Here is a 26,695-nt window from a genome sequence, read left to right as displayed (position 1 = left end):
GACATTCACGAAAGATTAGCATCTGACCTTTTAGGAAGTTTTATTAGTTCGAGCGAAAAGTTCGCTTTTTGTGAGCTTAGCAAAACAACTTTGAGTTATTTTAGGTTCTGTGGGTTTATGAAAAAAGGTCATTTGGTATTTTATCGTTGTAACGGATTGTTGTAGGCCTAATGTAGGTGCTTATCGCGGCGATGAATTGGCGGCAATGTAATAAAAGATAAGAAATGTTTTATTGTATAGCAGACTATTTAATGTTTACCTTTAATTGGGTACAGAGTACAATTAGCTTAGAAAGCGAAACATTACTTCTTTTAGTCTATGGATCAATTGGTACATCAAGCAGGATGAAGTGATTAATAAAATAAATTAATTATGGCTTAAATGACGAGCTCAGATAAAATGTAGAAATTTACTGTAGAAATACCATCCATATATAGTTCAGTGCAATGATCTTCAGTCTTCAGTAGTAAATAAAACCACATTGCACCTATTACAGGAGGACTGAACCCCGTTCTAAAACCGAACTGACTTTTATACATATATAATAAGTAAAATAATATTAATATGTATTACATTGCATAGGTAAAAAGCTCACATACCCACTTAAACTTACATTTTTTAGTCTTTCGATTCATATAGATATTATTAATATACTTATACATTTTATCTACTTACACTTCAATTACAATGTTAATATATCTCCACACCTTTTAGAAGTAATTTAAAAGAGTCCACATAAATGAAACTTCAACCGTATAAAAGGGATTGAATTGCTAGTGTCGACACAGACATTGCACCTCCTTAATACCATTAAGCCATTGTTACATATATCTAGAACTTTCTAGAACCTTCTAGACTCGTTCGGTGCAGATTGAAACTCGATTGGGTCTTAAAATGTCCCCCGGAATAGATTGTCACTTAAATTGTTTAAAGCGGTGTTTGTGCAGATGGGAAACGCTTACGTTGGATTTCCAGACGATTTTTAAATGTAGCTTTCTTATCTGTGCTTTTTATAATATTCATGAGAAATATATTTTATGATCAATATAACAATTTATGTTTGTATGTAGGTATGTTCTGTATAGAATGGCAAAATGTGCATTTGATCATGCAATTGTCTTGACCAATATGTTGTGTATACGCCCACGAAGGATTCTGAATTGGCACCTACGACAAAACTTTTGACAGCACGTGCAATGCCGGGGTGCTACGCTAGTTATCTATATAAATAAGAAGTGGGTCATATTCCTGAGAATAAACTCGTAAACTCTGAAGTTTTAATACATTTTTCCTGCACGTACTGCTATTACACAAATATTATTGTTTTCATAGTGCAAGGCAGATTTGTTGACTGAACATTTCATCGCGATATCTCAGAGAAGTTATAATAAGAAGGTTGAAATTTAAATACCAAGCGATACGAGATGTTATAATATTAAAATATATGCTATTCATAGGTGATTTAATACATACAAATAGGTCATTAAATACGACATTCAACTATTGTTACTTAATTATGCTACAAACACAATTAACATGGCTGTACTATAAATTTAAATTATATAAAACTGAAGAATTTGTTTATTTGCATGAACGCGCTTATCTCAGAAACTACACGTCCGATTGGAAAAATTCATTCAGTGTTAGATAGCCCATTTATCGATGAAGGCTATAATATAGGCTCATAACATCATGCTAAGACCTATAAAAGCGGAGCAGTGCGGGTAAAACCGCGGGGTACCACCAGTTAATATTTGTATACCGATATGGTCTTCTAATTTTCACCATTTTTACAAATCCAAGTTATTCTTTCATCTAATAAGAGCAATCGTGGTGTGTGAATAAAATAAAAATTACTGCAGAAGCATGTCATAAACTTTTATTTCATTGCCGTTGTCCACTTGAATGAATAAGGACAAAGGGCAAAGTATTATCTCGTGAGAAGAGGACATTGTTGGAATTCAGACAAAGTTAATTACATTTATTGTTACGCACAAACAAAATTAAATTACGACCTTAAGTACGGATATTATGGTTCTTGAGAAATTGTTTTATGCGATATAGGTATATTTATCAATAGTTATGGTGATTTAGGGTGTTTTGGTTTGCACTAGTAATTTTTTGAATATGTTAAATGATGAGACATAATAATCAATTGGGTATTGATAGCTTTAATACGACTTATCTGTTTTAAACTAATATTATAAAGCTGTAGAGTTTGTTTGTTTGAATGCGCTTATCTCGGGAACGACTGGTCCGATTTGTGAAATTCTTTCGGTGTTAGATAGCCCATTTATCGAGGAAGGCTATATTATATCATCACGGTAAGACCAACAGGATCGGAGCCACGCGGGTGAAACCGCGCGGCACAGCTAGTTGAAAATTTAACTAAAAACTACATAAGCAAGACTTTCAGCTAAAAAGTTATTATTATTTAATACATACTTATAAATTAAACTTTTGGATAATTAAATACAAAACAATTAACAAGTCACAGACATATCATAAATTTTAACAAGCCTCTTCTCTATCGGGAGTTAAAAAACCTAAAACTTTTTATCAATTTTTCAACTATTTTTATGAATATTCATTTCAAAACTCTATTCCGAACCATCGGTTTGGAATGTCACATGCACATAGAAAAATCGACATTTCACGTGATTATTTTTCCGACCCAAATATCGACCAATAGAGTTGCACCATTCGACGTCACGTGGTACAACCTACATGGTATTATACTGATAATTTTTTGAAAATTTTCTCTGGTAGTTGAACGTCAAACTGACAGGTTGAATTCAATTGTGAAATTATTGGCCGGACATTTAGGACGGAAAAATAATCCCCCGAATACCACACGAGCTTCAAAATTATATCGGAAAATACCCGATAATTTTGAAGCTCTTGTGGTATTATAAGTGATAATTAGGTACCTACTGTCATAGAATAATAACTACATAGTAGTGTTCTAAAAACGTTCGATATCAAAGCACTATAAATATAGATATCATATTAATTATAAGAAATTAAAAGTATTCAAACTCAAACACATTTATTAATTCAATTAGAATTTTTATAAAAGCGCTGTCGAATCATCATAGCTTGGATTAATATTTAGCATTTACCACAAAATTTTATTAAATTCTTTTTATAATAATTATTACAGCATAACATCATCTGCCACTATTTTATTTCTATTAATTCCGAATATAATATTTACAGGATACATCTGCCACTAACATGAATATTCAGCTTACTCCTAAACCAAAAGATATCCATATTCCATATGTGTATACTGAAATATCTTTATACATACACTCACTGTAGCTTGTAGCTGATAACAAAACCGGATATTACGAAAGAAGATATATGAAAATGTACTGCGCTACGGTAACACATTTTTCTATTTGGCATTTTGTTAGCAAAACTCCTAGACAAGCTTTATCTGTATCGATTTAGTTACACCATTTAGAGGGATAGGAAAGTGAGCGATGTATAGTCGATTTCATGTTTTAAAGTTAGTTCGTCTATAGTTGAATAAATGCAATGAAGGAAAAGCACATTTACTAGACTATAATGCACTATGGTAAACCCGCGACTTTACTCGCCAGTGTACTGTGGAAGCCAGATAAGTTGCATCCTATCCTAGTACCTATACTGAATACTATGAACTGTTTCCTATCAACCGATTTAGCGAAATAAAGCACTACAATATAGACAAATACTCATTCACGCGTGATTACAAATTAGGTATAGTATAAAGAAATAAAGCATGCTATGTACATTATGTATCTAGTCTATAATATAAAAATGAATCGCAAATTGTGTTGGTGAGCTCATAACTCCAAACAGCTGAACCGATTTCGTTAATTTTTTTTTTATAATATTTCTTGAAGTACGAGGATGGTTCTTATGGAGAGAAAACGCAAACTTGTACCACAGCTGAAGCAGGGGCGGACCACTAGTTATCTAATAAAACACAAAGGAACTAACTTATTCACGTAATATTTTCCGCACATTTAAGCAGTTTTCCCAACCATTGCAGCATTAATAGTGCGAGCATTTTACATTCGTTTTAAACACGAAAACATATTAAAGTCCTACCTGCATTACATTTATGAGAAATGAACTGAAATCTCGCCTAAATCTCCGAAAATATTTGGGCGTAAGCCAAATTGTGACGACTCTTAATAACGGAACTAGGTAGGAATTATATGAAAAACTGTGTAACATATTACCTATATTATTATTCTTATGTTTATTATCGCAATGAATGTTTAAGCTCTGTTGGCAAGCTCTCTATTTAATTACCGGTTTTGTTTTATCGAGAATAGACCACCTACGTTAAAATATTTTAGGATCAATTTTAGCATTTGTTTATTGTGTTATTATTTATTGAATCTAAAGCTCAATGATGCGTGGGTTGCGTTAAAATTATTGAATATTTGATGTTCTCAACAATGGTCTGATGGAGTTTATTTTATCAATAAATCACTGATGGACAATGGACGGATCACAGATGGACTTCCAGCAGGTTTGTTAGGGTGATTTTCCGGTGTTGATTGAAAATTTACGGCTAAAACAAACAACCTCAAAACGCAATTAAAGTCATCTCGCATACAGGGGGCTGGTTGATAGGTGACAACCAGCCCCCGAAAATTTGTGACAACGAGCCCCATAACACGTTTCATGAAAATAAAATTGAAAATAAATTCCGATCAATGAATATCTAAAAAACTATACTACGATATTATAAAACACATTTCATCATCATCAAATGAACTGAAAGATTATTACTGTAAAACAAGAACGTATAATTACGAGGTTCGACACAGCAGCACAAAAATTTACTTTTGCTGTGCGAAAACAATAAACACGTGTGAGGCCCTCACGGCAGATCGGAGCGGTCTGACGCGAAGTTGGGACAGCGTTTTCACTGTATCGCTCTTGCCACGCTGTTCAACAGACTTATTCGATAGTTCAGTTTTGTGTTAAGACCGCTGTGACAAACAACCCGTGAGACAACCAAACCCGGTCTCCCCTACTATAAGCATCACTTATTGTGGTAAATGGTAATATACATTATTATCTCAATGGTAATATATCGTTGTTTTTGTATTGCAATGCCGATTTTTCATTTGTTTGTTCCAATCTCGAACAATTAATCTCATAACTTTGTATAAAGCCTGTATAAAGAATGCTTATCAACCTATAATAACCAAAAAACTACTTGTTCGTATTCATAATTTGCAAAATCTTACCTACAAATATATATATATCTTATATATAAAATTCTCGTGTCACAATGTTAGTCTGCATACTCCTCCGAAACGGGTGGACCGATTCTCATGAAATTTTCTGTGCATATCGGGTAAGTCTGAGAATCGGCCAACATCTATTTTTCATATGTACTACGGGCGAAGCCGAGGCGGACCGCTAGTATATATATATATATATATATATATATATGTTTCATTAATCACTCAATCCGTTTGAAACCTATTTGTGACGTGACTTAGTGACTATCAAGTATCACACGATCAATGTAAAATTTTAGGAACAAATTAATATTCTTCGAATGAATATATTTTATAACATCAAGATGAATTAAAATACTCTAAACTAGATCTCCAGACGCCGGAAAGCTATTATTACCGCGTCGCAAACTAAAATAAAGTTTTGACTATTCCATGCGTAGACATTGAGATAATATTAATATGGAGTCGATACCGCCTACACCACTTATGTTCCACTCAACATACGTCATGTGGCGTAACTGCACTCAGTCGCTTGCTCGCTCATTGGCGCGAACGTCACGCTCATTTTTTATTTGTTTTAAAGTGAAACGCATCAAATATGCCTACGTGTGTGTTACGATATTGCACAAATAATACAAATAATACGGAAAAGTGCAAAGGAATAACTTTTCAATCAGTAAGTAATTAGATAATAATTTTTAAAACTTAGTTAGAACAAAATTTTTGGCGGGCGACATTTTGCGTCATTTGTCATAGATTAAAAATTTAAGATATGACATTGGGCATGAAATAAGTGTTGTTAGTAATATTTGCTGGCGTATATTTTTGTAGTATAAAATAATAATTTTACATATTTAGAAAAGCATAGACTGGTTGTTAATTGAAAAAAGGTGAAATCATGAAATATGAAAATCAATTACTTAAATACCAATTTTTTTTTTGTTAATTGATTTTAATCAATTTTAATTGATATTGTATAAGCTACTGACTTGAACGTATAATTGAATTATTATTTATTTATCTGCACTAATATTATAAAGAGGAAAAATTTTGTTTGTTTGTTTGATTGTAATAAACAGGCTCATAAACTATTGGACCGATTTTGATGAAATTTGGCACAGACAATCTTTAGACCCTGAGAAAAAACATAGGCTACTTTTTATTGCGAAATATGTACCACGGGCGAAGCCGGGGCGGACCGCTAGTTCAGAGATTAATATTTTTTCTATTCAAGGTTTCCATGTCTGGGTCGTGAAGAAAGGGAAAAATGGGTAAAATTTGTCCAAAACAACCGCAGTGAAGAAACCTGGTTACCATCCGATAGAACTAGCATCTGTTCATTGCATTTTCGCGATGAGGATAAATATACCACAAAAGCGGGAAGGCGTATTCTAAAGAAGTCTGCTGTTCCTTGTATTGATGTTAGTAATAATAATAAAATTTTACGGATTTGTATAACAAATAAAATATTATTTTAGCCATCACTAACATTATTATTATTATATATTTTATTTTAGCCGAAGGTGTGCTACAATAGTACTGGAACAATACAAGCAATTTCTGAGCCGGGAACATGTTCTGAGGATGATGAACTAAATATAAATAAACACAATTTTTACACGGCTTTTATTTTTTTTTCTAAAAAAGGCTCAATTTGTAAGGAATGAAACTTCCCATAGCCCATATTGAACCTCCTCATCCTATATTATACGCCAGATATTGTTAGCCCCGCGTAGTAAAGTCAGTTTATATCTGAAATAAATATTAAGTAAGTACAAAGAAAATTTCAAGTCAACGTGCATGTAAGGAGTGGCACCCAATAAAATAGACAGAAAGAAACAAAGTGTCGCCTCTATAGCGGTGAGTCAGTGACATCGCATAATCTATGACTGTCTAGCCGTCATTCGCGCGCCCCGCGCCGCCATCTTGGCGCACAGATTTTGTTCGTGGTGTCTGCTCCATTATTAATATTATCTCAATGTGCGTAAATAATAAAATTGGCGGGAAGCCAAGATGGCCGCCCGGCTGTCACTTGTGACCGATGGTTGTCAAAGATACGCATCTCTTCAGTATAACATTGCGACACGACATTTCACTTGCGTGGGATGTTCTAATAGGAATATGCCAGACATTGTATGCAGCTGAAATGCTTTTCAGTTTTAAGTTGAACAAATCGGGTTTTTGTAAAAGTATGAGAAGATTTGAGAGGCAATTAATATTGGAGCTTAATATTATTTATCGTAACGTTATACATATATATACCTATATTTTTTTATTAAAGGTACAATAATACCCTGCATATAATTTTATTAGATTCGACTCTACATTAAAATTCTTCAATGTTATAGGCTAGACTAGGCTATAATAAGTAATAACTATATAACCCTTACATAAATAGTCACTATTTTCCTTATAAAAGCAATTTCCTAATAAAATGTCAGAACTTCTTACAGCATAATTAATTAAATTCAAGAGATGGTATCATGGTTGAATGGAAGTTGCTTATAAAATATCTTGTAAAATATAATATGTCACGACCGGTTTTTAATATAATTTCTTAGGTACTAATATCCGTCGTTGCGAAATAGCATTTCTTGTGAATAGATCGAAGTGACAAAAAGAGAAAATATTTTTTTACTAAAACCTTAGATATTATTTGTCTAGAATCAATCAATAAAGATGAATCTCTGTAATGTCTGTATGCAGTGTATGTTTGTTGTCAATAATATTATAAAAAATATATATATACGGTCGAATTGAGAACCTCCTCCTTTTTTTGAAGTCAGTTAAAAAAAGTTCAGTATCTTTTTGGTGTCCCTTTACAGGGTAGATAATGTATAGGCATATCCCATGTGTTTGATTGATTCTTTACTGAAAATGCAGTCTAGCGTCAAGAAGATGAGAGGTCTCAAGTTGAAATTAAAACATCACAAAGCAATTTTTTTTAATATAATAGATGAGGTAGCCGAACTAAGCATTAATAAGTAAGCCTCTCTTCATATTTACTAAAATATTTTCCTTGTTGTGATACTACAAACCAAGAGGAATCTTAAAACGAAAGCAGACAGTAAATTCAACACAGCATTGTATAATGTATACGTAGTATATAATGTTATAAAACGCGTGTTATTTTTATGTGATTATAAAAGTTCCCAATGACGCGGGACTAATCTTAGTTTTATGATCCACAGCTTTTAGTGCAACGAGGAAGTTTATGAATGTCTTCTGTGTGAAAATGCAAAATGGAAACGAAATATATGAACCACTAGTATTGCCACGCAGTCTTACTCGCCAACAAAATTAATATTATGTTGGTATGGTACATTATCTACAAAACAGCTACCTACTTTTTTATACTAAAATGAGAATATTAAGATGTGAGTAAACTCGTTTTAATTTTTTAAATTAAATTATTTTAAATCCGTTTAGCAGCTTTCGCCTGAAAGATTAGAAGAAATCACATAAATTTTTCTAAGTATTTAAGATTTATCTTGCGTCTCTATCATATATATCTAAATACATAATTTGGCGTTTATGATACATAGGATAAATCCTTGAACCTATGACTCGTATGTTTGGTAATTTATGAAAGATGTTAAGTTAGTGGTTATAGCAGTTAAATTAATATAAACAAATATCATAAGTTAACCTTAGTCATACCATTATAGGCAAACGAAGGGTGACATTACGGTAGTTAGGGTAAAATATTAGGTACTTGTCATATATTTGCTCGTAATAATTGTCAACAAATATAATAATTGATAATAGCATATGAGCTGTTAAGAGTCAGTTTACTTGATATACATTATACATCCTATACCTATATGTATGAATTAAAATATGATATATATGAAGAAAATGTAATCTATTTTCTTTTTAAAAATCTACTAATATTATAGGTAGACACATTTTAGCTTAAAATGTGTCTGCTCTATAAAATATGTTTTAATTATAACAATACTGATACAATTACAGCACGTGCTAATTTAAAATTGCGACAAAATAAAATATTGCGAAGTTTCAATTCTATTTGTAGCACCCATTTTGAACCGCGTTAAATTGATTATTTTGTAGTTTAGTTTTTAGCAGGTTTGAATTTATTTCCATGTTTTTTGTATATTGACGATTTATATTGTTGTGTATTTATATTGTTGCCGTTTACAATAACTTTTAGTAATAAGATTAACATACTTTTAATCCCATTTTTCTGTATATTATTGGCAAATACAACCTAATTATATACTATATTATGTACTTTAATATCCAATAAAGGAAATTACATAAGCTAACATAATTATAAAGCATAAATAATAACAGCTTTTGTAATAATGTGTTCTTATTATAAACCCGTAGTATTTAGGGTGATTAGCACACGGCGTTTTTTTAAATAGGATATTGGATATTGATAATTCTCGTTATGTTTTAGAAGTGTTTTAGCAAGGACTTTCCACTAATTCGAAATGAAACGCTTATTACTAGAAGTAATAATTTTAATACGATTAGAAGTAATAATTTTCTTCTAATTAATTACACTGAAATAAAAATATTCACAGGTATGCTGTTCATTCTGTACCGATGAGAAGGCTAATTTTCAATGATAAAATCAATTTTTATTATTCGTTTTGATTTGAACTAATTGCTAATAAGATAAAAGACATGTTTTATAGTGAAATGTTTTTAAATATGGAGAACATGTGTCTGTTTAGATTAATCGCATTCACCAAATTATATTCGTGTCAATTTATGTTATCTAATTCAATACCGCTCGCGTACAACCAGCCTTATATTATACAGCTCAGTAATTTGTTCTCAAAATACAGTGAGAGCCCTTATTATTATAGTTTTGGCAACGATTGCGCCTAATTTACAAATATCGTGACTCCTTAATGCTACATTATTGAGGGTTGACTCACAGACGATGGTAATATATTATTATGTTTGTCAAAATACTCGTTTCACAAAATATATTCTCTTCAAGTATATTATGTAATTTACGATACAATTTGTTATATGCAATCTACATGTTTTATAGAAGAATGATTATGATGTCTTCCATCTTGGAGGAATCTGTAGAGTTAGACTATATTCATTATTTCTATTTGTGCTGTATTTGTAAGCGTGGATTAAAATCACTACACAGTATAAAACAAAGTCGCTTTCTCTGTCCCTATGTCCCTTTGAAAAGTAGTAAACTGCCGATTAAAGTAAGAAAACAGTTTATACAACGAGCGAGAACTTCCATCCAATATTTCAATCCTTCAGAAAAAAGCAAGCCACTTATGTCGTTTTCAACTATTTTCCTTAAAAAATTTTATCCAAAAAGATACTCTATAGCCGTGAAACAGACAGACAGAGTTTCACTTTTATGATATTATCATATAAATACTTCGCTGTCATCTGGTGGAATCAGCTATTTGATTAAATGACTAGCGAATTTATTGAATGACATTGAATACATACCGATGCATTGAATGTACGTATATCGTAATTAAAATCTATAGATTTAAATCCAGTGAACTTTTATAAATAGCTTTCGAGTTAAATCGATGGGCCATTAACACCTACGAGGTTAATAAAACGTTCACTGTTTGATTCATTTGGATCTTTTGATGCGCAGTCCAACGGTTATACACTGACCGATTTAATACTGAATGTACGAAAAATATTGTAGAATTTTAACAATTGTGCCAGATACCTGTATAATTCAGCATGTAGAGATGTGGCTTAGTGGTTTGGATTTCAATTAAAAGGTGTGGATTTATTGGACAACGATCGTTCAAAAATTTGCTTTTTATCCTCATTACTACTGTGTTAATACTGCTTCAATTGGTGAAGATAAAATCAGTAACAAAAGTTCGACTACAGTCTACACGTAACGTAACATCTACCTATTATTTTCAACACGTCAAAAAATTTCGAACAGATTTTGATGAGACTTAGCAGTCTTGTAGCTAATGGGATTAAAAAATATTTTGTTATTATTTTGTATTGAATAGTTCATTTATTGAGAAAGACAATAGACTTTACAACATGCTATGACTAATAAAAGCGGAGCAGCAAACCAGAATACTCCTTTTGAAAATGAAGCTGCATATTATAGTCCATGTATTTTACACGACTATTCTAATACAAACAGGAATTTGCAATAAACCCAGTGGGAAAGCGTCCCAATAAACAATGCAGTATTTAATTAATGGACATTACAGCAAATAGATTCGCAATCCGGATTACAAAGCCAAAGATCAGCGTTGTTGGCACGGACCGGCATGAATGAACTATAGATATATAGTCTGTAGGTTAATAAACGAATGTGTATCTGTGGTTGTAAATTAAAAAGCTAATTGTAAAACTGAATATAAAATTAGATATCTACACTAATATTATAAAGAGGAAAACTTTGTTTGTTTGTTTGTTTGTTTGTTTGATTGTAATGAAAAGGCTCATAAACTACTGGACCGATTTTAAAAATTCTTTCACCATTCGAAAGCTACATTATCCACGAGTAACATAGGCTAGGTTTTATCCCGGAAATCCCACGGGAACGGGAACTATGCGGGTTTTTCTTTGAAAACGCGGGCGAAGCCGCAGGCGGAAAGCTAGTGTTATAATATAGGTGTTGTGTTTTGTATTTACTACTACCTATAGCTAATTTTCGAATTATCTATACTAATATTATAAAGCTGAAGAGTTTGTTTGAACGCGCTAGTCTCAAGAACTACTGGTCCGATTTGAAAAATTCTTTCGGTGTTGGATAGCCAATTTATCGAGGAAGGCTATAGGCTATATAATATCATCACGCTAATACGAACAAAAGCGGAATCACGCGGGTGAAACCGCGGAGCGCAGCTAGTCTTTTAAATAAATGTACATATTATGTTAAAAACAAAGACGTTATAGAATTTGAACATTAAGTTCTAAAATTAATATAAATAAATACACATTAAGGAAATTACTGTAAAGTTTAGACATTCATAAATATAATATCTTCTTTATATTTTTTCGTATAATATAATATATGTAAGTATCTTCATTTCCTATTTAGTCAACAGATAATAATTTTACATACTATGTGCTGTGGGCTTATTCATAATATTAAACCGAGCTACAAAACTGCATGCAAATTTTACTGGAATTTCCATATTAACTTTACACAGAGTTGGTTTTTCGCACGATTACTATCGAACAATTTATGAGAAAAATTCATTTAATAGAAATTTTATACAATTATTAAGTAATATATGCAACGAATAATTTTTAACAAAATATATTTAAAATTTGCTGGAACTTTTGATCTATTGATCATTGAAATACTTAGCAAGAATATCATACAACAGAATAATGTGGTATCTGCAGTAAATCAGAATATAATAAAAAAACGACGTGTGGCACTCGGGGACTGCCGCGGTAAAGCATGCTATGCCTTCAAGCCACACCTCCGCGCCCGTCGGAGTGGGGAGCGTGAGGTTTTTTCGTTACGGAATTTCTCGATTCGGTCCCCGCGCTCAAGGCCCGCGATAGAAGCTATGCAAAAGCTTAAAAAGAAAGTCGTGTTGTATTCCATTACCTACTATTATTTTTTCACATTCCTTTCATTCAAAATTTGTTCTTCACGTTTTATTATAGCGTCTAAAAATAGGTTGTCGTATAACAGGGTCACACCAATCTCTATATCAAATTGATATAATCTAACCGTAGAGCGAATAAAATGTGTTAATGTAAGTTATAACAGATAGAAAACCAGAGCACGTTCAATTCATATAGATTAAACATATCATTTCTCTCAAAGAGCTCAAAATCCTGCATACATTCTGTTTAAACTTCTTTCGCTAATCTATTCCATACAAAATATCCTTCATACTAAAAAGTAAAAATGCACTTTAAGTTGTATTTCAACACATAAATAACCCACACATACACATGTTTTTCTTTGACATATCAGTCCATCACAGTCTCGCGTTGCCTTTTAGAGCAAGTTTTAAAATTTTCCTTGCACGTTGAATTTTAATACTTTAAGCAATGGAGCTTTACCTTACGTATTTCTACATAATTCAGTTGGTTTGAGCGCATTACCTTGCATACTCTGGTAACATAACACTTGGGTAAAAATATTGGAAGTAGGTAGTATTGTCTGAAGAGTTATTTCATAACTACTTCCATATGTTTCTCGTTTTGTTTTAAGTATCCAAGATATATCTTACTGAACTACGTTGTAGTGTATCACGGGGTTTCAGTATAGGACTCTTATCTACACTAATATTATAAAGAGGGAAACTTTGTTTGTTTGTTTGTTTGTTTGTTTGATTGTAATGAATAGGCTCATAGCTACTGGACCGATTTTAAAAATTCTTTCACCATTCGAAAGCTACATTATCCACGAGTAACATAGGCTAGGTTTTATCCCGGAAATCCCACGGGAACGGGAACTATGCGGGTTTTTCTTTGAAAACGCGGGCGAAGCCGCAGGCGGAAAGCTAGTCTGGAATATTGTGGATATAAATGATTTTTGAATGCATGGTAACTTTTTATCGGGTTCTGGTGGTCATTTAAATGAAGAAGGGATGTACAACATTTTTATGGGCAGAATTTCCGAGTACTTTTTCTATGTGAATTTCTATTCGCATAGAAATGTATTTACTGCGTTGAGCTTAATCATTGCTTTGGGGATATAATGAAGTTTGATAACAGGATCGCTGGCTTTGATGTCCTATAGAGGTTTGAATACCTATTAGTTCAGGCGATGCACTTTGCATTAACACTGCATTAAGAGTACGCCAATAAGGCTATCGTGGGAATATTAATAGTAGCCTAGTTGATTTCTGGAAAGTTTGGTAAGATGGCATTTTAATTCTGTAATTCAATGTGTTCATATTGGGGCAATTTAATTAAAAATGTCTTGGCAAATAACGACATGATTATTAAGATATCATATAATATTTTAGGTGTAAAAATGTTAAGAAAGTAATAATGGTACTAACAGTTCCGCTAGAGTCTAGAGAGTAATGGCATGATTGATTCTTATCATACAATTTTTGTTCCAGGTACTAAAGTGAAGTGCAATTTGTGATACAATGTATAGTGCAGTGATGAGAGTGTAGTGTTGTACTTAGCAATGGAGGCGACAACTCTGCCCCTGGAGGCGGACGACGAGGGCAGGCCGCAGCAGGCCTCGTCCACCGGCAGCGGCTCTTCGTCTGGCGCTGGCTACTATGGGCACAAGAATGGTGAGCTTTGTTTGTGTTACACGTGTAGTGTAGTGTTGCAATGGAGGCGACAACTCTGCCGCTGGAGGCGGACGACGAGGGCAGGCCGCAGCAGGCCTCGTCCACCGGCAGCGGCTCTTCGTCTGGCGCTGGCTACTATGGGCACAAGAATGGTGAGCTTTGTTTGTGTTACACGTGTAGTGTAGTGTTGCAATGGAGGCGACAACTCTGCCCCTGGAGGCGGACGACGAGGGCAGGTAGCAGCAGCCCTCGTCCACCGGCAGCGGCTTTTCGTCTGACGCTGGCTACTATGGGCACAAGAATGGTGAGCTTTATAGTGCAATTGATATGCAATTATGGACTTTATTTGGCTGTATAAAGAGCTAATTATGCAATGGCAGTGGACCTAGCATGCGCGCCACGACATAATATATCGCCCAAGATAGACTCTATTTGCCGATATTCTTAACATGCGCGCCAGAGTCGATACATTTCTCGACGGCAGATTTCCCTGGTATTAAAAAACTGGTTTTTGTGTAACATTCCGGTAGGTTTTAACAATTTTGTCAGGATATGATAGCATAATGTCATAAGATACTATAACATATTCTTTGTGTTAAATGAAAATTGTGTTGATAAATTTCTTTCTGCATTTACAAACTTAAATCTTAATTCTGAATAAAAACAAGGCACTAATTACTAGTTCAACAGTGTCGCCAATACGAAATCGTACGATCCAGAAATCTCATTCCAATTTAAATTTAATATTAAATAGTTTGTACATAAATATAGAGATATTAATTGCAAAAACATCGAGTATCAGCGGCCTGATTCATTAATTGTGTTCTGTTGACCCAGTTAAGAATGGGGAAGCATTATTCTAATAGGGTACGTTGTTAATGCTGTGTATATAAATTGTACAATTATTTACGCTACTTGCAATCCTGAATATATATGACGGAAATGAATTGTTTGCGTTTCTAATTGCCACCTTAAAATGATTCAAGATGTATCGTATTTGTAAATCTAATAAAGGGAACACGGAAGTGATATTTAAGGGGTATAATAAGAGTATAAAATAGATGTTTATTTATTTTGATTGAAGCGATAATACATTCAAATGAAACTATATCATGTCTGCAGTCTATGTGTTCTTGACAATTATTGATATCTTACTTACTTATCGGACACGTACGACATCAGCAGGATATTCATCAGGAATAGAACCTATACTATGTCGTTAAAATACCGACAAAGCCCCTGCAACATCTCCCTTGAAAAATTTGTTTGCTTGCCAAATACTACCTAATATAAAATGTTAAAGAAATGTTTTATAATATATGTATTTTAATTTCAGTGTGCTCATGTTGACTCTTATTAATATGGGTCTCAAAATTCTTAAGTGTTCATTATAACGCTACAAAGTGTGCGACTTAAAACTTAAAACGAAAATCGAAACGAAACTATGTATAAAAAAGCCACAAAACCTTTTTACCTGTTTTATTCATAGCTACGAAATATAGTCGAGTGAAATTCTTTTCGGGCTACGTAATAAGTTATAAGCCTCGGATTTGTTGAGTGCTCAAACTTTTTTATGACACGTCTTGGTTGAACTTTGGAAAATCCTATTTTAACGCTGCAAAGACACCTTTTTATGCGGATTCACCCGCAGCGCTGCTGTTGGTCTTAGCGTGACGATATTATAGCTTATAGCCTTCCTCGATAAATGGGCTATCTAACACCGAAATAATTTTTCAAATCGGACCAGCAGTTCCTGAGATAAGCACGTTCAAACAAACAAACAAACTCTTCAGCTTTATAATATTAAGTGTAGCTATATACTTTTTTCTAACGTATAAATCACTTCATTGGATGGATTTGTAACAAAAGAATATTGATTTTAAATTAATATCGAGTAGAATGTCTGTTTCTACGGAACGTCATTTATTCCTTTACTGAGCAAAACTAGAACAATTCGGTTTCCAACAAGAAACTAGACTAGTGCTTACAACTCTAGTTATAGATGAGCTGGACGAACAACATACATGTAGAGAACTTAACTCAGACGTATTTAGTATTTCAACTAGGTTTCAAAGCACTTTGATCATTTCAGGACAGTATTTATAATGAAAGAAGCTCTTTATACACTTATTAAGCGCAAATCTTCAATTCTGTAATAACTGTAATTTCATCTGTGTTTTTTAGTTTATCTGTGCTTTGTAAGATTGTTCTATCGATTAATTTGGTATTATTATCATTATAAGTACCTATAGTTGTGAGTAAACTTATTATAATTTTACTTCTTACATTTTACAAAATAAGTTTGTAATGAAACGACAACTTTAATTTCAAGGTGCACATTGTTTATTAAAAAGAGTGTGTGTGCCGGGCACACGTGTCAGAAGTGAAACTTCTTTGGCAAGATTCAAAGATACCGAAATCGTCGCCGTATTCCATGACGTGACTGTATTACCATGACGCGACTTTGAAATTTTACTCTCAACGCGCCTAAAGAAGTTTCACTTCAAAAAAACTCATGAAACTATGAAAAATACATATAAAAATCTCTGTAAAATTCTCAGTAAAGTATTATTGAATTAAGGCAATTAGCAAACACGTGTAGGTTCGGTATGGCGTGACGAATTAATGGTCGTTACGGAAAAATGTTAGTACATTAATCATTGCACGAATGAAAGTGACTAATTAAATGCTTAAACGATATATTGTTAAGAACGTATATATTTGAGATGCCATTGTTTTTGAGAAGGTTTGTTATTAAACACTGCCTACAAAGCTGTCATTTTATTGGGATTGTCGGTTAAGATAAAATAATTTTACATCTTTTATCGTATAAAAACTTCATGGTGTTGGAAATTTTGCACAAAAAAATACTCGTTTGCGTTAAAAAATAAAAACTGATTTACCCCAAAAATGTTGCGTTTTATTGCAATAAATCTTCGCCTCTTTTTTAATCGATTTAAAATTCGAAGGAAACTAAGACATTATCAAAAATTACCTATAAAATGTTCTAAAAGTATAATTTGGTGCAATAATTCCCCCTATTAATGCTTTTCGTTAAGATGGCGTGTTTGGAACCCCTTACCTCAAGATTGATTACCGTTTGTGTTATGACTGACCGCTGACGGAAGGATATTTTAGAGCTATAAATAATGAAGATATCTCTATCGTATGATAAAGATTTCGCACACAAATATCTCTAACAAGGTATACGAAATAAATTTACTGTAATTTTAAGAACTTTCGACTTTTCTCGAAAAATGGTTTTTTTATTATATTTTTCTGTTGTGGGTTAGATTTTACATCTAGTTACTAGCTTCTGAAGAACCCTTAGGATAACCTAATTTATTGTTCAAAAAATTTCTTTCATATTTATTAATAGCTAATAAAAATAAACTAGTTTTAATTTAATCTTATTTCTTGAAAAGCTTACCTAAGTACATTAAGAACCTTAAAATAGACATGTCTTCAAATAAGTTGACACGATTTAATAAAAAAGGATATAAGGAACTCTCAGAATATTAAAGTAGAAACGTGTATAAAGCATTCCTCTTTCGATTAAACGAAAAAGGCGCCATATTGCATCATTATATTCACTCGCTCCACAATATTACTACAGTCGTTACAGAAATATGACCAGTAAGGAAGACCCCTTGATATTGTTTATTCATTTCGAGAGAATAGTAAAAAAGTGTGGGTTTTGTTTACGGGTTCGAAAAAAGTGGATGTTTTATGCATTTTTCACAGTAAAGGATTGAAACAAGACCGGTTGATACTATCTTTTGATATTTACTGAAGAAAAAAAACAAAAAAAGGGGTAATAACAATTGAGATTCTTGATTCGTTGGTCAATTTTTATCGTCCACTCTATTCTGAACTCACGATCTATATTCACGCGTTGTTCGCTACAATACAATTTAGAAAATTTACCTCAAGTAAAATAGTTTGGTACCTACCTATGTATTATTACTATTTATTTTCATCTAGTAGATATTCGAGCAAAAATTAGATAGTGTAGATAACATTTTCGCTTCCACAATTCTTAAAACTATATTCTAACGAAAAAGGCATATAGTTAGCCTACAATAGCCTAAATCTATGAAATACCAATTTGTTTTTCAGATAAGTTGCTTTAAAGTACTTTTTTGATTAAAATACAAGATAGGAAGAGTAATGCCAAGAATTTTAATGATTCATTAATATCTAAATCAACCCTGAGTGGGTGAAAGGAGGGAGGAAATTTGTCAATGGCTGTCGCGAGATAACGTGAAAGTTACGCGCAAATTAATTATATATTCTATCTGTTTTTTATTTGTTTTGTCTTTCATGAAGACACGTATTTGTTACTGCTATATTTTGTTACTGCGCTTTTATTAAGGAAGGGCGAAGATAAAATGTATTTCGATGTTGTAAAATGCAAAACTTTCAACACAGCAGCTAAATCTTCTACATTTAAAATATGCCACAATAATTATGTATTCTAATTGTTTTTTATTTCTTTTACTTTTCATGATTGACATATTATTTGTTACGGCTTAGCTTTATAATAAGCAAGGGTAAGAAGAAATGTATTTAGATGTTGTAAAATGCAAAAACTTCAACACAGCAGCAAACTTTTCCACGTTTAAAATATGCTTCAATTACATTGGTATGTTGGTATGGAGTTGGCATTGCATGATATTATATTTATTATAAGTGGCATACATACTACGGGTTCAATTATAAATTGCTTGATTTATACCAATTAATAGAGTTTATAAAAAAGAGAGCTTACTAATTATTAATTACTTACTAAGAATAATTTTATTTATTTGGCTGATTAATAATTTTATTTATTCATATTCTTATATGTTATTTTGTGTAGTAAAAATGATGTTCTACTTTATTTCTGGCAATATAATAATATATTAGATAGGTAGGTACCTAAATAATAACATATTGTAATTTAAAAATCTTATATAAGGAATTTAGTTATCAATTTATGATAACACTTCAAGATTTGTTTAATTTGGGGTAAGAAATAACAAAAATATGCAAATGACAAATTAAGCTCTGGAACCAATATTACGTTAGTACTATTAGATATTATGTGGCTATATACATCTCTCTATACAAATCATACACTCGAGAACAGCCTGGCCATATCAAATATCAAAGAGTATAATGTGTTCCATTATGAGGGTTCATCTTACACTGGTCCCCTTCGGTTTGCATAATAGCACCGAAATTACGTGGGATAATACACATTGAATCTTTTTTTATTAGCCCCAGTTGGTAAACAGCGCTATAAATAATAAATACGATGTACGACCTTTTGAATTTATTAATTTCATTTGCTACGTTATTCAGTGGAAAGAAAGGATGTTACAGAATTGTGAAGGTATGTTAAAATTACAAAAACATAATTGTAATGAAAGAAAGCGTAAATCTAAATAAAATTCTTTATATCTATTATCTGTTACTAATATGTCTGTATCCTGCTACGTTTTTCTGTAGCACACGTTAGTTGAATAAATGAAAAATGAGATAAAATAGATAACAGCAATCCATGAAACAGTTTTATTTCTTCTCAATCGATGCAGAAGCTTAGCGTGCCTCGCTTAGGTACAACATATAATTATGAACATTCATTTATATTTATTATTTATTTATAAATTAAAGAAGGATCACATTTAACTTTCGTTAACATGAAATTTAAACTAATATTTCACCAAGCATTGCTCCTATGATATGCCGTCATGGAAAACTAACATTTTCATCTAAAATAGCTGGAGATTAAACAAAATCTTGTCACGTCATCTTTGATGCCGAAACTCATCTTCATATGAAATGTATATTCTTATAATAGATATGTTTTATTTAGAGACACTTGATATATTAAATATGAATTTTATTTATTTCTCTCATCACGTTTGAGACTAATTTTGTATGTGTTAACCTTGATAAAATTTGAAAAAGATTACAGTGACTTTTGTTTTTTCATCCGACTTCAATAAAAAGAGAAGGTATTCTATTCGACTGTATTATTGTTCAGTTAATATAGTAATTAACTGAAATATGAAATCGTGTCGAAATTTAAATTTGAAAATAGAGTATATATCCATTTGAAATTGTTCATGAAAACAAGAAATAGGTAAGTAAACTCCGATAAAATTGTATGGAACTTTTTGGACTCATTTATATTACGCTTTACTTTGATATTTCTATGTTTTAATTAACAAGTCTTTTATAAGTTTTTTATATATTTGTGTTGCGTATCTGATTTTTCATTTTCGTATCAAAATTTAAACTTCTATAGGTACGTATATATACGTAAAATTTAAATATGTCTACTCAACTATGACTGTTCCATATGCTTTATAGATTACTAGGTTTCCGCCCGCGGCTTCGCCCGCGCAGTCAAAGAAAAACCCGCATAGTTCCCGTTCCCGTGGGATTTCCGGGATTGCGTCATTTTCCCGGGATAAAAAGTAGCCTATGTCCTTTCTCGGGCATCAAAATATCTCCATACCAAATTTCATGAAAATTGGTTCAGTAGTTTAGGCGTGATTGAGTAACAGACAGACAGACAGAGTTACTTTCGCATTTATAATATTAGTATGGATGAATTTTTACTAAAGAAATTTGTATTTTCTTTATTGACATAGATTACCTACCACAATTATTGTACCTACCCTTTTATTTTAAATGTTGCGTTACTTTTAAGATATTGCTAGAAAATTTTTTATGTATATCTAAGTACTTCAAGTTTTATCCAAATCTGTTCTACGATTCAGAACGAAAAACAAGAGTTCCTTTCTCGATATTGTATTAATTTGTAATTTTCTTTTTATCTCAAAAACTGTTACATTCCTTTATTAGCACGAACAATATAAACAGCAACATCAGGATATCATTTATTTTTATATCAAAACATTTTATAGAACAACGCTCTAAATTGCCTTTATGTAGGTTCGATCTGTAGCAGTGTGGTCAGTAAAAATCGTGTTTATAGCATCGCTGGCTCTTCGACCGGGCCACAAAATTTTAGTGCGCTATAAAAACTGATTTTAGGTGATTGTAAGAATTGAGGGTTTAAGAATGTTGTAGAATAAGTTGAATGGTGTAAAATAGCACAAATTAAGTAATTGAATGTTTAAAATATTATAATGATTTTAAAAGAACAGCAACGGAGTCTATTGACGGTTCTTCTCAGTAGAAAATGCTTTTCGATTCGGTGGTAAATGGTTAAACTATGTTATTACGATTCAAAAGTGCTTCTTGAAGAAGTATAATTTAATAAATAAATATATGAGTTTGAATTAAATAGGTAGGTACGTTGTAATTTTTTTAAGGGACAGACACATTTTTTTCGGTCTCAAATTTTTTTTTCATTCAATATGATATGTGAGTTTTGTTTTAGGACATTGACAAGATTCTTAAGACATAAAGAAATATGTTTTGATAAATTTTTAAGTTATAGCAAGTTATTTCATTGAAATAAATTATCGATTAAATTTGAATATCATATTAATTCTTTTCTTTCATAATATACTACTTTAATTTCTGAATTGAAGCCACTTACAAACAAATGTTTTAATACATTTCTATTCAAATATTGCTTACTAGCGGTCCGCCCCGACTTCGCCCGTGGTACATATTTCGCAATAAAAAGTAGCCTATGTCCTTTCTCGGGTATCAAAATGTCTCCATACCAAATTTCATGCAAATTAGTTCAGTAGTTTAGGCGTGATTGAGTAACAGACAGACAGACAGAGTTACTTTCGCATCTATACATATAATAAAATCGTAGGAAAGTCAAAACTGTACATTGAATATTTTTTTAAAAGAATACATAATCCATGATCTATAATCGATATAGAAGCCAAAAACATAGTTTTTAGAATTTTTGTCTGTTTGTCTGTTTGTCTGTTTGTCTGTTTGTCTGTATGTTTGTCCAGGCTAATCTCAGAAAGTACTGCACGGATTTACTTCAAATTTTGCATGAATATTACTAACAGGTCGGGTCAGGCTGTTATATACATATTATCATGCTATCACCTTCGGGGGAGGAGCTGTGAACCTTTATTTTTCTTACGTATTCCGTGTACTACGACAGCGTACAATATAAAGACTCATGTTTAAATGTTGTTTTTGAGTAAGCCATGCTATTGTCTACCTTTACACTATAAAAACTACATCATTTAAGTAATTTTGGCAGAGAAACAGTATAATGAATCTTAGTAGTATAAAGACAAATTTAAAACAGCGCCATCTATGAGATTTCATTTAAATTAAATCAATTTACATAATATTAACGCTCCTTGGAAATTCATAATTTAAATATTATGATGTTGGTGAGTTTGTTTTTTTCCCAGAGTAAATTTCAGGTGCGCTTATATTTCATGTGAATATACTAAATTTTTATAAGTGAGGGTAGATGTTTATTATTTGATGTTAGTTACAGTTATATAGGTAATAGACGTAGTATTTGTATTCTCTTTTGGTAATAGTAGATAACAGTGATTGTGTTCATTGGTTACATTTTTAAAAATCTTCGGCTTTTTTTTAATTTTCGCCTTCTTGCGTTCCCACAAAAGGTAAGTTGTAGCTTTTATATTTATTGTTTATTATAATTATATAGTTAGACTCATGTTTTTAATTAGTTAAAGTTATGACAAAATAAGAAAATGATGAAATTTTATTTTTATCATGTATAACTTTTAGAAGACTATATTATACGCCCAAAGAAGGTCACTTTAGTTCTTGATAAAACTTTATTTGTTAGTAGCTTTTTATTAAAATTAGGTACACTTATCTTTTGATTTTTTTTATTTACAGATTCAATGTTCATAAAAATTGACGATTTGCGTGAGGATGTAGTGGAAATTAGTAACCTTGCGCGTGGTCAATCAATATTCAATACATATTATAATAAAATTCTAGAAAAGTGATGTCTGTACAATGAAAATATATAAAAAAATAGCAGGGGTTATTATTAAATCGATCTGAAACCCAAAACTGTAGTTATAATTTTTTTTGTCTGTTTGTCTGTATGTTTGTGCACGCTAATCTCAGAAAAGGCTTATCCGATTTAGATGCGGTTTTCACTAATATATTGTGGTAATCTTCATTTAACATTAAGTGTTTATTTCATGTTAATCAGTTTGTAAATAAAAAAGTTATGACCATTTAAGTATTCACGGCGAACATTTGCAAAGGCATTCTATTGTACACTATACAGTGTACGATAAAACGTAAGTTATCTGTTATACGCTACAGTAATTATTCCTTATAAATGTCCAGGTGATCATATCGAAAGTCCCCAAGGGTGGGGGGGTAAGCTGAGGTAGTAGGGGGGGAAGGGGTCAAATTAGAATTATGCTTACTTCTAGGTAAATTTTATACATAAAATGTCCTTTAAATTATGTCGTATTATATTTTTAACCCCTTTTAACCATTTTTAACCATCAAAAAGATGGGTGATAAGTGTTTGACCGCTATGTTTGTCTGTTTGTGCCACCGTAGCTCGCTTACAGGTAATACGAATTAGATGCGTGTTAGGCAGCATATTTTCCGACGCTGGTTCTTAGATAAAGTGTATCAAAATCGGTTCATCCATTTATTATACCTAGGTATATAGAGGTAAAAGTGGGAATGTGGGAAAAAATATTAGTTATATTTTTATCCAATTCGGTTTATCCATTTATTAGATTACAGCGGTGAAAGTGGGAATGAACAATAATCGAATGTGGTCAAATAATATACTCAAGCGGCATATCAAAATATAAAAGAGCAACGTGTTTTATCGAAATCGGTTCATCCGTTTATTACATTTAGGGGTGACAGTGGTTAGATAAATAAACCAAATGGAGCATCAAACGACAGGATATGACGTGTACATATAGGTATAATTAGATAATATGGTTTACATCAAAATCGGTTCTGCCATTTACTAGGTGTGGAAAGAGAAGGGTTGAAAGTCTGTGAAAGAAGAGGGGGATATGGGAGCGAGAGGATAGCCACACCCTGGAAATTTTGAACTCTACTCAAAGCCACATAGGCCTGGCTCTTGGCAATTTTTTTTCCTAAAGATACCACTTCTTTTGCCACTGTGATCCATTACAATTTGTGCACGGTTACGGCCCAACTTAAAAGATGTCAAGGAGCAACAAACTTATAGATATCAATAAGATGTAGGAATGTAATATGGAGGTAGAGGTAGGTCTCGCTCACTTGAAAATATCACATGAAAATAAGAAACCGAAGTTAAAAATTTAAAAATTAAAAAGAAAAACCCAACGCAACGAAGGAAAAGGAATAAATAATAATTTTACAAACTTCCCGACGATCTTTAAAATTAAGTACCATTATAAAAAAAATATAATTGTATATGATATGATAATGATGGTATGGCAGCTCCGACGACTTTGTTTTTTTATTTTTATAAATATTTAAAATGGTATTTATTTTTAAAGATCTTCGGGAAGTTTGTAAAATTAGTGAAACTTTTATTACATCGTCTCAAACTTTTTGGTCTGTGTAGCGCATGTCGCGTGACGGTCGGCTGCCGAGTAGGTATAAAGCAGTGTTCGGAGTCATTATCGTACAAATAGGATAATTTTGTGCCTAAGTTTCACTTTTACCGTGGTTTCATAAAACCACACAACATTTTTAGGGTTCCGTACCTCAAAAGGAAAAAACGGAACCCTTATAGGATCACTTTGTTGTCCGTCTGTCCGTCCGTCCGTCCGTCCGTCCGTCCGTCCGTCCGTCCGTCTGTCAAGACCCTTTTTCTCAGGAACGCGTGGAGGTATGAAGCTGAAATTTATATCAATTACTCAAGTCTACTGTCCCTTGAAGCTGTGAAAAAATCAAACTTCTAAGCCAACGCAATCAAAAGATACAGCCGTTTATGCCTCAAATTTTCGACACATGCAAGGGAATCAAAACCTACAGGGTGCTTCCCGTGAACTCAGAATCTTGAAATTTGGTACGAAGCAACGTCTTATAGCATAGATAAAGGAAAAATTACGAAAACCATAAATTTTTAGTTACATCACATAAAATATTTTTTTTTTAATAATTTTAAACTTACTACCCATTTCCTCATAAACGCGTAGAGGTATTAAATTGAAATTCATACCAAATACTCAAGTCTATAATACCTTTAAGCTGTAACAAAATAAAACTTCTATGTCAACGCAATCAAAAGAAACAGCAATTTAAGCTGCATATTTTGAAACTCGCAAGTACTCGCAAGGGAATCAAAACCTAAAGGGTACTTCCAGTCGACCTAGAATCTTGAAATTTGGCATGAAGCAACGTTTTATAGCACACATAAAGGAAAAATTCCGAAAACCTTAAATTTTTTGTTACATTACAAAATATATATTTATTTTTTAATAAATATAAACTTATTACTTTTTTCCTCATGAACGCGTAGAGCTATCAAGTTGAAATTCATATCAAATACTTAGATCTAATTGCCTTTAACCCGTGAAAAAAAAAATTGCAGGTTTGTACGGAACCCTCGGTGCGCGAGTCCGTCTCGCACTTGGCCGGTTTTTATTTCCTTTTTCTATGCACTTTTCTTCGTGGCGTTGATTTTTTTTTTTATTTAATTTTTATTGCACGGTCTAAACGGTTTAGTTACTACGGCGTGAGACTGGAAAGATCTGAGCGCTGAGACAAACGTCAAAACGCAAAGGAATAGAATCTGCTATCGATACTAATTATTGTCTTAAGCGTATGATGTTTTGATAAGGATTTGTTCACCTTACCAACGACGACGACGACCACGAACAAAATTTTCATCCAGTCGTAATTTAACAAAATTGTGCAAAACACAATTAAAAATAAATTATTAAAATTTCGTCGTTCTGGTGATTGGAATTTTTATTTTTGAGATCAACGAATGAAAAAATAGATTTTTCGTAGAAACGGTTATATACAGGGTGTCACACTTTTGGTATACTAATCTCAAAGGAGGTTATAGTTTTGCATACGCTGAGTACGTAAAAAATACTTATAAAATTCCAGACGCATTATTTTTTCGGATAGATGAATTTTTAAAACTCTATGTATACACCCCTAACAAGCAACACGCCCAAATTTGCCATCCGCACGTGAGATATCGTTTAAGATTATGTTTTCATAGACAAAATGCTCACATTAGAGAAGCGGTATATGCCGGCTGCGCGAAGCTAGAGAAGAAAATATAGATTTTCAGGAAAAATTTAG

General features: G+C 32.3%; 1 protein-coding gene and 1 long non-coding RNA gene across 4 annotated transcripts in view; both read left to right on the top strand.

Annotated features, from left to right (window-relative positions):
* The first annotated feature begins 6,334 nt into the window (after positions 1-6,334).
* LOC149477303 (uncharacterized) lies at positions 6,335-6,869 on the top strand. The gene is made up of 2 exons (XR_016317647.1): positions 6,335-6,676; positions 6,773-6,869. It is a non-coding gene; the product is annotated as an uncharacterized LOC149477303 (long non-coding RNA).
* A 7,647-nt stretch (positions 6,870-14,516) lies between these two features.
* The window catches only part of LOC149477302 (uncharacterized), a 76,152-nt gene continuing 63,973 nt past the window's right edge, over positions 14,517-26,695 (top strand). For 2 of the 3 annotated variants that reach the window (XM_089710783.1, XM_089710782.1), the window contains exon 1: positions 14,517-14,628. In XM_089710783.1, the coding sequence (XP_089566909.1) occupies positions 14,517-14,628 (112 nt within the window). Of the gene's footprint in view, positions 14,629-14,665; positions 14,781-26,695 lie in introns of those variants that run through there. The other variant, XM_089710781.1, reaches the window with a different exon arrangement.

This window comes from Colias philodice, chromosome 25 (genome assembly GCF_061535455.1).
Source record: "Colias philodice isolate Cphi_HAF_F1 chromosome 25, ilColPhil1 Martin Lab GWU primary, whole genome shotgun sequence".
Taxonomy (NCBI): domain Eukaryota; kingdom Metazoa; phylum Arthropoda; class Insecta; order Lepidoptera; family Pieridae; genus Colias; species Colias philodice.
This window is presented reverse-complemented; position numbering and strand designations above follow the sequence as displayed.